The following is a 12,792-nucleotide window of genomic DNA, read 5'->3' on the forward strand; positions in this document are numbered from 1 at the left end:
GGGCTCGCTCTCACCGTGGCACTGTTGTCCTGCAGGTGCTGCAGAAGGACGTTTCAGGCTCGCGGGTGGCGAAGCCCTGGGCTGCCAAGGGCACTGGGTGGGCTTTGTGGACATAGGGCCAGGCCTCTGGGACAAGGCGGGCAGGCCCTGGGCAAAGGCCTGCCCGTGGGGAAGGGGGGGTAAGGCCCTCAGCGGTGGGGGCACAGCAGCGGGAGTGTGAGGGGCCGGGAAAAGCCCGTGACGGCACAGGTTTGGGCGGTTGTGGCAGGGCTGCCTGCGCTGCCGGAGCTTGGCTTGTAGCACGCTCCTACCTGGCAGGTGTCGATGCCGCCCTGCGGATAGCCGGCACAGATGTTGTGGCTGTGGATGGCCCCTTTGTACCAGCCGCTGCTGTTACAGACCCCGGTATCGATGAGGCGGACCTGGGCCTCCTGCAGCATGTATACCGATCCTCCAGCTGTGGAGAGCACAGAAAGGAACGAACACCCAGCAGCTCAATGCCAGTTCTCCTTCCCTGCGTGACTGAAGCCCTCCCCCCGGGCTTGGCTTTGCATGTGGGGAAGCGCTGGACCGTTCCTCCCTTTCTGCCTTGCTCTGGGTCAGTGGTTAGCCCCATCTCTCTAAGAGACACACGTCCCCACAGCCCGACTCTGGCTTTCGCCTCTGCCGTCAGGAAGCGCAGCCTGCCTCCCCAAGCTGGCCAAGCTTGCCCTCGCAACATGACTACATTTGGGGAACTCACATCTTGCAGTCCTGGCACCCCAGCCACTGATGTAGCACTCTGTCAGCTCTGAGACTCTCAGCGAGGTGTCGGGCACGCAGGCAAGCTGTATGTAGTCGTTGCACTGGACAGGCTGCTCCAGTTCCAGCAAGGCGATGTCGTTCCTCTGCGTGACGCTACTGTAGTGCTGGTGAACCAGCATCCGCTTGATTTTGCGTACCTGGGCCTCAGGGCCCAGCTGAGTCAGGTGGGTGGCACCGACCACCACTCGCAAGGCGGTGATGTACCTGGAAGGCAGACAGAGGGCTCAGGGGGAGCGCAGCCACCTGCTGCAGCAGCACGGCAGTTGCCCTGCCTTCTGCTCGGCGAGGGAGAGAGGCGAGCAGCGCTAGGGAGGCTGCGACTGCCCTGGGGTGCCTTGGGCTCAAGCAGTGCCGAGCGGGAGGCTGCTGGGAAGCAGTGGCACGAGCCCAGCCTTCTCCTGAGCAGCCTCTCGGCGGGGCTCCGGAGTGCCCGGGCACTGGGCGTGCTGCCGGGCAACGGGACGGCAGCAGCACGTGCCGCTGCGCTCAGGGCACTGGCCAGAGCTGCGGGACTAGCCCCGACCCCTGGTCCTCCTTACCTGGCCTCGATGAAGCACTGGGCTGAGGTGAGGACCCACTGTGGGCTGATGAGGGAGCCCCCGCAGATGTGCGCCGTGCCTCCTTCCAAGGGAGCCTCGATGCTGACAATCCAGGGCCAGGCCCCCGGCAGGGCATCCGTGCCGCCCACGATACGCGACTTGCTGTAGTGAAAAGCCATGGGACGAAGCCCGCAGCTCCCTCTGTAACCAGAAACTCCTTACTGTGCTGCTGGAGGGCTTGCGCCGTTGCGGCTGAAGGCCAGCCGTCTTCCCCCCCCACAAGGCACGGCCAGACGGGCCGAGGAAACCCGTGGGGCCAAAACCCGCCCCCCTCGCCCCGCTTTCTGCTTCAGCCCGCAGACGAGTTGTGCTGGCGGCCTGGGAGCTGGCAAGGCGCTGAGCCTCCCAGACGGCCTTCAAGAACCTCCGGCGTGGCCACGGGGGACAAGCAGGCCCCCTCCAGACAAGCCCACAAGGGTCGCCCCAACTCCCTCCCAGAGCCTCGGGCCACTTACCCACAGCTGTCCCATGCGCCGTGCACAGGGCAGCACACGGCCAGCAGGACAACAAGGAGATGCAGAAAATCCATCGCTGCCAGCGACATGTGGCGGCTGCAAGAACGAGGGCTTGTCACCACCAGTGTGGCTGCCGTACTGCAGCATTCCCGTTGCCAGGGGTTCCCTTGGACGCGGGGCTGATGTCACAGTGTGCCTGGTTCCAGGCGCTGGGCGTGGTGGCTTTGGGGGAGGGGCGGGGGCAACAGGAGGGGTTCCAAGCAGGAGTGGAGGCAGAAGCTGGGATCGCACACCCTGACAGAGCCCCGTGGAACGCCCCGCTTGCGCGATGGGGGTGGGCAGGCCCCGGCTCCCAGCTCTGCCTGCTGACAGCTCACAGGACGACACCCCGTGCGGCATCGCAGCCTCTTCGGGAAGTTCCCTGCCGCTCTCTGCAGCCCTGTGCCACCGGGTCCCTCCCAATAAAGAGACGCCAGAGAACGGTGCTAGTGCAGGCAGCACGCGCATGCCTGGGTGTCCAAGCGCCAACGTCTCTTACGGCTGCGGCCGGCCACAGTGCTGGGCAAGCCAAATAAGCCACGCGCACCCCAGCAGTGTCAACCTTGGGGCACAAAGCGCAGTGAAACGCAGGCGCAGCACAGTCCTCGCTGGCTCTGTCAGCCACAGCAATGCCCTCTGGCAGGCTCCGTGTCCTCGCCGTCTACGATTGCAGTTCCGGGCGCACGCTGAGCACCCACTTGCGGCAAGGACAAGCAGCGTGAAGCTCTAGAGAGAGAAGGATGCTCCTGCTCTCAGCCCTACGTGCCATTGCTGCCCGCGGCTTTGGTAAACCCTGCATCAGCCTCGTCTCAGGAGTCTGCCTTCTGCCGCGGCCTGGGGGAGCCTTGCTCACCTGCTGGAGTGCAGCAGAGAAGCAGGAGCCAGGCATGCGTTGCATTTGCGCAGCAGGGCTCGGTCCCTGGAGCATTGAGGGCAGCGGCTTGAAGGATGGCAGCCTCAAAGCTTGCGAGAGGTGCGGCAGCTCCCTGCTGCCGTCCTGGCTTGTGGGGCGAGGCGTAAGGCGCACAGCGGAGGGAGCAACCGGGTCGCGAGGAGGAGGAGCGGGCAGGCTCTGCCTGGAAGTGGAGAGCTGCTCTCAAGGCGCTCGAGGCCCCAGAACTGGCCTCTGAGCCAGCGGGCTCGAGGCCGCTTTGTCTTTTGAGAGGGGACCGGCTGCCGGTTCCCATGCGGAGAGCAGGCAGAAGGTGGCCTTGGAGAAGACACCTTGTCTGCTGGGGATACGCTGCTCTTCCAGCACCACGGTTGGCAGGCGGTTAGCAGGGAATGCCGTCAGAGGTGGCCACATTTCACAGATGGTTGAAGGAAGAGCTTGGGGTCATTTGGAGGAGAGGACTCTGGCAGGGACAGGGTTCCCAGGCAAGCCCGTCAGCAATGGCACGCAAGTCCAAGGTGACCACCCGAAGACCACGTGTGTTGACAGATGGGGCAAACGTGGGAGCAAAGGGGGGAAAAATAAGCGGGGTTGGCCCCGTCTCTGGGAGGAGAGCAGGGCTGAGAAAGGCAGGACTCGGGGAAGATGAGGGGCACGTATAAGCACGGCCAATGGAGAGAAGGGGGGATTGTGGAGTGGCCGGAAGACAACGGGCATATTATGAGCGATCCAGACCAGGTAACTTCGTTGTAATAGCGGGTCGAGCAGGCCAAAGTCGTAGCAAGTTGCAGCTGTTGTGAAGGACATATGCAAGGCCAAGAGGGACACAGAAACTGTGTACAACAGCAAGGAGATCGCTAAACTGTGTACGCGGCAAGAAGATAAAGAAGTTGGGACTGGGAAGTGATGTACTAAGATGTGAAAGCCGGATATATACACGACAAGAGAGCAGCGTGTGGACACCATGCCAGAACCAATCATAGATGCCTAGAGTATGCGTGAACAAAAAGGGTTTTTTTTATATCACCTTTGAATAATCATGCATGCACGTATCTTTTGTTAAGAGTATAAACCGCCGTAAGCCTTTTAATAAAATGGCACTAACTTGATCATATTGATCATGTAAGTTGTGTTCGAGAGCCTTCTGCGTCAACAAGTGGCGCCTGAACGAGGACCCTCTCGTCGATGCTTCCAGGAGCGCAGAGACGGCTCAAAGGGTGCGGAAGAATCGGGCCGTAGCAGACGCTGCCCCGGTGCCTGGAAGACACAGCTGTGAAACTTTGGAATCTTGCCCCGATCAGGTGAGCAGTTGGCGAGGAGACGGGGCCCACACTAAGCAAAGAAGAAGCGGCAGCGTTTAAGCTCCTCCAACATATCCTCTCTACGACGAGGGAAGCCTGAAGAAGGTGCTGTCATGGGTGCGGCAGCGTGGATTAATCCCCTCAGTGAGTGCAGACTTTGAACTAGTCACGTGGGAAAAGACTGGCGGGGCACTGCGGGAGGACATTAGTTCAGGCTCTAAAGTGCAAAATCCTCCACATAGCGGAGGTTGATTTTTAGAGACTTTGAAAGAAATGAAAGCGGTCAGCAGACGGTTGGATGCTGCTGCTGCGGAGGGGGGCTCCGCGTCAGGAACGCATTTAGCACCTCGGTGGCAAATTCTGACTACTCTTTGCCAAGTGGGGACTGATTCTACTAACGGTGCTAAACCAGAGGAAGCTGTAAATTCCACTGACAGCGCGACTCTTCTCAACACATCGTCAACGATGGTGATTCCGTCCACACCTCCTCTGCCCCCAAAGCTCCTGTCACTGATTGCAGCGACCCTCAAAGCACGGGACCAAGCACGGGAACAGGACAACTCGGACAACGATGCCATTGACACTGATAAACCTTTTGATCCAGGTCCTATAGATCCGGAAAAGGAGCTAGACATTTTCCCCTCCCCCAGAGTATTGACTGTACTTTCGGGGAGGGCGAAAGGGGGTCTGAGGGATTGCTGGCAGGAATGCAAGCGGCAAGCGCTGAAGCGAGGGGTTTTGGGAGTCGCTATGGCATGTTCAGTATTTTGTCAGACAAATCAACCTGCAGAGCGGCAGCCTGTGCAATACGAGGCTGTTAAAGGGTTAAGCAAAGCAGTGCGGGAAGGGGGGATTCATAACACCTTTGCTATGTCCCTTCTTGAAGCGATGGCAGAGCCTTAGACACTGACACTGCACAGCTGAAGCCATTGCTTTGTATGGTCCTAACTCTGACGCAGCGATGCAAACGTCATTGGTTAGTAAGTGTTAACGTAATTCTATCATGAAGGTTAACTCCTTAGAATCAAAATCTTCTTATAACCGGCCGTTACATAAACACAAAATACAGGAAGATTCAGTAAAATTTTGAGATAATCCGCACCACTAGGATAGAATCACTGTGGTAGTGGGAGGTCACGATCTCCTACTCAAATGCCCCCGCCCCCCCCCCCCGCCCGAAGAGAGTGAATCCCCCCGCTTGGGGAGCATGCCCAGTCAATTTAAAATGAACCGCACCTTTGAATTGAAGCGAGAAAGCAACTAACCCATAATTAGTTAGTAGGCGTAGGCTCTGGGCAGAACTAACCAACTTCACCGCGTAAATATGTGTTGTGAGCACAACTACGTGTGCAAGTCAGGAGAAGCGACCCCCCCTTGCACCCGGCGCCGCAATAAACACCCCGCTTTATAACTTACCCCGAGTTACGGAGTTTAATTCCGCACGTCACACCGGCCCCAAGCCACCGTCTGCGCGTGACCTTCGGGGGCCCCGGGAACACAGGGTACCAGTTGGCCTAAAGCAGTGGAGGGAGCCCGAGACGTGAGCGGCTCCTGGCTCCAGCTCAGCCAGCTGCCTTCAGCTTCCACTCGGGGTGGGGTTCGGAGCGGGGCTGCGGGATAACTCGGGCTGTGCTCCTGGGCACGACCCAGGGGGCACCCGCGCCACCCTCTGCTCGCCGGTGCCCTCGTGCCACGCTCTCTACCCAAACGCAGCCCAGCGAACGCCAGCCTGAGTGGGGCAAGAGCATCCCGCGAGCGCTGCTGCCCTTGCTGCTGGCAGGGCCGACGAGCAGTTGGGAGGGCGGCGAAGAGCAACACCGCTCACGCTCTGAGCACGGGCTTCCGGCGTGAAGAGCACCGTACCATCCTGGCTGAGAACGAGGGGCCACGCAGACACCTGCCAGGGGCTTCACGCCCCTCAGCCGATGCGCTCAGTGATAACGCAGCACTGTACCGTGCTACTCCACCGGGCTGGTTTTTTTTAAACCGGTGTTTCACGTTCACCTGGCAAACGCCCCGCCAGAAGCTCAGAGCTCTGTCCCCCCGCTCCAGCATCGCGTCTGGCCTCAGCCCAGGGGGGTGGCTGGCGCGCGGCCGTGGTGCCGTTTCCTTCGAAACGCAGCTGCTTGAAGTTTTCTGGGGTTTTGCTTTTCATTCAAAAATAACGTAAGAAACAAAATCATTTGCTTAACACCAGCTGTCCCGGCCTTTTCTCTTCGCCGGGAGGACGATCCCGGCGGGGCACCAAGACTGGGAGTGAGCCCCACCATGCCACAGCAGCACCGGTGGGGACGGGAGGTGCTGGCAGCCCCAGGAAGCTGTGCCGAGTCTCAGCCCAGCCTGGAGAGGCCAGCGAGGGCTGGGGGGCTCCAGGCACAGCGGCGGCGCTGGCGTGCCCCCCAGGGACGGCACAACCTCCAAGGAAAAAAAAGGCTCCAGCTGGGGCTACTCACCCGCTTCGGTGGTGCAGGCAGCACCCAAGGAGGGGTGGGAGGTGGGGGGCTCGCGTCTATAGGAGGTGGGGGGGGGGTGTTGGTAGGGTGCAGCTGGGTCCCAGCATCAGCAAATGGGGCAGAGGGTGGGAGAGGGGCTGAGCCGGGGGCCATGAGCACCAAAGGCATCGGCCCCAGCTGGGCCGTATCCTGCACACGCCGTGGGTCCTGGGGGGGCTTTGAAGCCCATCGATGCCTGAGCCCAGCCCTGGGGTGCAGGATGGTCCTTTGCTGGCCCTGCTCTGATGCCTGCTGCTTTGCCCCGAGTGCTCCCAGTTATCCCAGTGCAGGTGGCACTGGGGGGGACCCCAAATCCCGATGGATGTACCTGGGCACCCCCACAGTGGTCCTTTAGCACCCATTTTTTCCCTGAAAACCCAAACCCACCGAGGGAAACCTCTCCTCCGAGTGGATCCCTGGGGAACGCAGCTGGGTGGGCAAAGATGGGGTCTGTCACTGTGTGTGCAGGAGGTCTGGGGGCTTGTGTCATGCTCTCCCCCCCCCCAGCATCCCCTGTGCACACAGCGACACCTCCCCAGCTGCGACACCCCCGGTTGCCCCTGCCCCGCTGCTTCCAGGGACGGCAGTTTCCCTGCCCGGTACCTCTCCACTCACGACACAACTTGAGACGGGTCCCAGCACACAGCGGGGCTTTTCCCCCATCTGACGGTGAGGGGACCGGGGGCAAAAGGGGGCTGGGGAAAGCAACTCCCAAGCCGTGGGGGTGGTGTAAGGGAAAGGAGGGGACATGTCCCCCCAGGTTTGGGAGCAGGGAAGGGCTTGTGGCGTTTTGCTCTGGAGGTGGGGAGCATCAGCCGCCCGGGGCTGCACAGCACTGGGGGTCGGTACCTCCCCTTCCCATCAATGCCAGCGCTGGAAGAGGGACAAGGGGGGTTTCTCCAACAGCGACCGCCGTGGGGGATGCTCACCTCTTGGCACGCTCTGTCCCCGTGTGTGCTGGCCTCGCACACGGCCCTCGCCTCTGTGTGTGCGTGCGTTTGCCCGCAGCAGCACCTGGATTAGACACTCGTGCGCTTCAAATATCCCGGGTGGACTCTTAACCCGCAAGGCGATACAACTTCTTCGTAAGCGGAAGGGCTGAAAGCGGCGTGATGGCCGGTTCGGACGGCAGCAGGGGAACCTGCGCCCAGCCGCACACCCCCCCCCATTACCCCAGTCCCCCACGTATTCCAGCCCCCCCCTTATCTTCAGTTCTTTGGGCCCCCTCCCATCCCATCCCATCCCATCCCCCCAGTTACACCAAAATCCCCCCCTATCCCACACCAGCCCCCCTTACCACACACCCCCCCTTACCCTCAACCTCCCCCTTTATCCCAGCCCCCCCTTTATTCCAGACCTGACCCCCCCCTTATCCCTCCTGCCTCCCATCCCCCCCCTTATCGCCGCCCCTGGCGTGACACCATCAGGGCAGCAGGACAGGACGGGATAAGGGGGGGGGGGGCAGAGAGTGACATCATGGGGTGAAGGGCGGGTTGGGGGACAGCCCTGCTGAGGGAAAAAGTCATTTTGGGGAGGAAAATTGGCTTTTGGGGGAAACATAGAAGCTTAGGGGGGGATAATGGGCTTTTTTGGGAAAAAAGCAGACATTTTAGGTTGGAAAATAAGACAGTTTTGAGGAAAAATGAACATTTTGGGGGCAAAAAAAATGTTGGGGGGAAAATAGACATTTCTTGGGGAAAAATGGACCTTTTCTGGGAAAAACAGGCTTTTTGTGGTAAAAACAAACATTTTTGAGGGAAAAAAACAGTTTTCGGAAAAGACTGGACTTTTTTGTGGGAAAACCTAACTTTTTTCTGGAAAAAATACTTTCTTTGTGAAAAACAGCCCTGCTGGGGAAAATTAGACATGTTTTTGGGGAAATGAGACTTTTTGTTGGAAAACTGCGCTTTTTTTTTTTTAATAGAAAATTTGGGGGAAAAATATTTTTTTTTTGGGAAAATAGATGTTTTGGAGGAAAAACATTTTTTTGGGAAAAACAGCCCTGTTGAGGGAAAAGTAAGACATTGGGGGGGTGGGAATGTAAGTTTTTTTGGGAAAATGGGTATTTTTGTGGGAAAAGCAGACATTTTTGGAAGCAAAACAGACATTTTGAGGAAAAATGCGTATTTCAAGGGGAAATGGACTTTTTTGGGGGGGAAAAACAGCTCTGGTGGGAGAAAAATAGACCTTTTATGGAAAAATGGAGGCTTTTTAGGGGAAAAAAAAAGACTTTTTTTTGAGGAAAATAGTTATGTGGGAAAATGGACTTTGTTGTTGTTAAAGGCATTTTGGGGGGAAATGAACGTTTTTAGGGGAAAACGGACATTTTTGGGGGAAACCAGCACTGCTGGGGGGAAAATGGATCTTTTTGTATGAGAGCAAGCCATTTTGGGGGGAAAAACAGCCCTGCTGCGGGTAAAATATGACATTTTGGGGAAAAAATAAGGTATTTTCTGCACAAGATAGTCTTTCTGGGAGAATTCTAAGACTTTTTTTGCTGGAAAAATAGACCTTTTGGGGGTAAAATAGACATCTTTGGGAGGCAGAGAGTTATGCTGGGGAGAAAATATACTTTTTTTTGGGGGAAAAAAGACATTTTGCAAGGGATGAGAGTCATACTGGGAGAAAAACACATTTTGGAGGGGGGAAACGGTCATGCTAAGGGACAAAAACATTTTTTGGGGGTAAAATAAATACTTTTGGGAGAAAATTGACTTTTTAAGAGAAAAAAGTCATGCTGGGGGAAAACCCTGACATTTGGGGGGAAGTAGACATTTTAGAGGGGAAAAGAGTCAGGCTGGGGGGAAAAAAATAGATATTTAGGGGGGAAGAATCATGCTGGGGAGAAACCAGACACTTTTTTTGGGGAATACAAACCTTTTTTGGGGAAGAAAAAAAAAGAAAAAAACCCAACACGCTCATGGGAAAACAGCCATTTGAGGGGGGGTCACGGGCATTCCGGATGCAAAATATGACTTTTTTTTGGCAGGGAAATGGCATTTGGGGGAAAAGCAGCTTTTTTTTGCAGGGCAAAAGGCATTTTGTGGGGAGAAATGCGCCATTTCTAGAGAGACGCAGGCATTATGGTGGTAACAGCCTTTATTTGCAGGGAAAAAAGGAATTTTGAAGGAAAAAGCTTTAGCGGGGGAAAGAGCTGCTTTGTGCCAGAAACCAAAATTTTGCGGGAAAAGCTGTTGTTTTCATCCGGCATCTGTCACTTTGAGGGGAAAAATGGATTTTTGAGCGGGGGAAAAAAAAAGCCGGTTGGGGGAAGGAACCCACCGAAGGAAAAACACCCACCTGGCTGCCAAGAGATCAATCCTGGAGGGAAAAAATGGTCATTTTTGTTAAAACCCACCATCCGCTCTCTCACGGAAAGGGCACGTTTGCTGTAAAAACTACAAATTCGGCGCAGCCTGGGGGGGAAACGTGCCATTTGCAGGGGAAAAGCTGCCGCTTTAGGGCCATGGTGACGCTGTGGTGGGTGCCCCAGCCCCAGGCAGCCGCTTTGGGCTGAAATCAGCCCTTTTCCGGTGTTTTCTCCACCCTCCCCCCCCTCCCCGGAGTAAACCCCCCCCCTCCCCCTCCAAGAGACACCCCGGGGAACATGAGTCAAACCCCCCATTTTAACGCAAAACCCCACAACTCCCCACACCCCCCCACACCCCATCGCCCCCACCCCCAATTTAGGGCTAAAACCCCCTTTTCACTAACGACCACCCCCCCACACCCCCTTATTTTAACCCACTACCCCCCCCGCTATACATTTCCCCTCAGATCCCCCCCCCGCTATACATTTCCCCTCAGATCCCCCCCCGCTATACATTTCCCCTCAGATCCACCCCCCCCGCTATACATTTCCCCTCAGATCCCCCCCCGCTATACATTTCCCCTCAGATCCCCCCCCGCTATACATTTCCCCTCAGATCCCCCCCCGCTATACATTTCCCCTCAGATCCCCCCCCCGCTATACATTTCCCCTCAGATCCCCCCCCGCTATACATTTCCCCTCAGATCCCCCCCCGCTATACATTTCCCCTCAGATCCACCCCCGCTATACATTTCCCCTCAGATCCCCCCCCGCTATACATTTCCCCTCAGATCCCCCCCCGCTATACATTTCCCCTCAGATCCCCCCCCCGCTATACATTTCCCCTCAGATCCCCCCCCGCTATACATTTCCCCTCAGATCCCCCCCCGCTATACATTTCCCCTCAGATCCCTCCCCGCTATACATTTCCCCTCAGATCCACCCCCCCCGCTATACATTTCCCCTCAGATCCCCCCCCGCTATACATTTCCCCTCAGATCCCCCCCCGCTATACATTTCCCCTCAGATCCCCCCCAGACCCCCCCCGGGGGGGGAGGCGGTTGCCAGGCCCGCCGAAAAGGCGGGAACGCTCGCTCCGCCGCGTACCTGAGGGAGGTGAGGGGCAGCTGACGTCATGACGCAGGGGCGTGGTGCCGCAGGGGCGGGGCTATGCTAACGAGAGGCGCGGCTATGCTAATGAGCGGGTCTCAAGGGAAAGGGCCGGGGCTGACGGGAAGCGGCCACGCTGCCGCGCCGCCCCCCCCCCCCAAGCAGCATCACGGCGCAGCCGGTTCCATTGCAGCGATTTTATTATTTTATTTATTACATCCGGGGACCCCCGCCCCGGGGGTGGGGGTTGGGGGGGGGCGGCGGGTCACAACAGGTGGCGGGGCTGCTGGGTGAGCAACACGCCGAAGCGCCGTTTCAGCGTCATACGGTGCCGGGAGAATTTATCGTCCGGGGAGAAACGCGCAGGGTGGGCCGAGCGGGTGGGCTGGCCGGTGGGGGACACCTTCTGCGGGGAAAGGAGAGGGTCAGCTCGGCCCGGAGCGCCCCGAAGGGGCTGGAACCCCCCCCCCGGAAACCTAACGGGGCCTCCCGGAACCCCGCGGGCCCTCACGGGGGGCTACGGCCCCTCACAGCCCCCCCGGCCCCGGTACCTTCAGGGTATAAACGCGCTCCCCTCGCTCGTTGTCGTAGCACTGCAGGAACATGGCGCCGGGCGGAAGTGGGGGGGCGTGGCCTCGGCGCGGGGGCCGATGGGAAGCGGAGCCGCCGCCATGGCGGGCGGGGGCGGGGCGCGGTGACCGGCGGTTCCCGCGGTGCTAAGGCCGCCCCTCCCCCACCCGGGGCTCCCAGTCTGGAACTGGGGGGGGCCCGGGCCAGCACTGGGGGGCTCCGCGGAACTGGGGGGCTCCCAGGTTTAAACCGGTGGGGCCCTAGACTGGAACTGGGGGTCTCCCAGTCTGGAACTGGGGGGCGCCCGGGCCAGCACTGGGGGGCTCCGCGGAACTGGGGGGCTCCCAGGTTTAAACCGGTGGGGCCCTAGACTGGAACTGGGGGGCTCCCAGTCTGCAACTGGGGGGCTCTATGGAACTGGGGGGCTCCCAGTCTGGAACTGGGGAGTTTCTATTGGAACTGGGGGGTTCCCAGTTTGGAACTGGGAGGGTTCCTGGATGGAACTGGGGGGCTCTGTGGAACTGGGGGGCTCCCAGTCTGGAATTGGGGGGCTCCTGGGGGGCTCTATGGAACTGGGGGGCTCCCAGTCTGGAACTGGGGGGGGTTCCTGGTGGGAACTGGGGGGCTCCCAGTCTGGAATTGGGGGGCTCCTGGGGGGCTCTATGGAACTGGGGGGCTCCCAGTCTGGAATTGGGGGGCTCCTGGGGGGCTCTATGGAACTGGGGGGCTCCCAGTCTGGAACTGGGGGGGGCTACTGGAAGGGGCTCCCAGTTCAGAACTGGGAGGGATCTGTTGGAACTGGGGGGCTCCCAGGCTGGAACTGGGGGGGGGTCCTGGTTGGAACTGGGGGGCTCTAGGGAACTGGGGGTCTCCCAGTCTGCAACTGGGGGGGGGCTGGGCCAGCACTGGGGGGCTCCGCGGAACTGGGGGGCTCCCAGGTTTAAACTGGTGGGGCCCTATACTGGAACTGGGGGGCTCCCAGTCTGGAACTGGGGGGGGGGGGGCTATTGGAAGGAGCTCCCAGTTCAGAACTGGGAGGGATCTGTTGGAACTGGGGGGCTCCCAGTCTGGAAATGGGGGGGTTCCTGGTTGGAACTGGGGGGCTCTATGGAACTGGGGGGCTCCCAGTCTGCAACTGGGGAGTTTCTATTGGAACTGGGGGGCTCCCAGTCTGGAACTGGGGAGTTTCTATTGGAACTGGGGGGCTCCCAGTCTGGAAC

The 12,792-nt window shown here is 58.9% G+C and overlaps 2 protein-coding genes across 2 annotated transcripts; both read right to left on the reverse strand.

Moving 5' to 3' along the window:
• Window positions 1-14: 14 nt before the first annotated feature.
• LOC308057316 (acrosin-like) lies at window positions 15-11,132 on the reverse strand (the record flags this gene model as incomplete). The annotated part of the gene is made up of 8 exons (XM_080411449.1): window positions 11,000-11,132; window positions 9,883-9,903; window positions 5,507-7,680; window positions 1,859-4,059; window positions 1,344-1,544; window positions 743-1,008; window positions 312-457; window positions 15-159 (listed from the first exon to the last, which is right to left on the reverse strand). Coding segments are annotated over exons 4-8 (847 nt in total), but the record flags the coding sequence as incomplete, so codon positions are not given.
• A 52-nt stretch (window positions 11,133-11,184) lies between these two features.
• NOP10 (NOP10 ribonucleoprotein) lies at window positions 11,185-11,705 on the reverse strand. Its single transcript, XM_080411448.1, has 2 exons — window positions 11,554-11,705; window positions 11,185-11,408 (listed from the first exon to the last, which is right to left on the reverse strand). The coding sequence occupies exons 1-2, from the start codon at window positions 11,605-11,607 to the stop codon at window positions 11,268-11,270; spliced, it is 195 nt and encodes a 64-aa protein (XP_080267574.1). The 5' UTR covers window positions 11,608-11,705; the 3' UTR covers window positions 11,185-11,267.
• Between the last annotated feature and the right edge of the window lie 1,087 nt (window positions 11,706-12,792).

Source organism: Falco punctatus (assembly GCF_963210335.1).
Source record: "Falco punctatus genome assembly, contig: scaffold_312, whole genome shotgun sequence".
Lineage (NCBI taxonomy): Eukaryota > Metazoa > Chordata > Aves > Falconiformes > Falconidae > Falco > Falco punctatus.

Bases quoted from the DNA above. Each gene is read 5' to 3' on its own strand.
- NOP10 (XM_080411448.1), bottom strand. From the start codon at position 11,607: ATGTTCCTGCAGTGCTACGACAACGAGCGAGGGGAGCGCGTTTATACC. The intron at 11,409-11,553 runs GTACCGGGGCCG...CTTTCCCCGCAG, and splicing joins AGCGCGTTTATACCCTGAAG to AAGGTGTCCCCCACCGGCCA.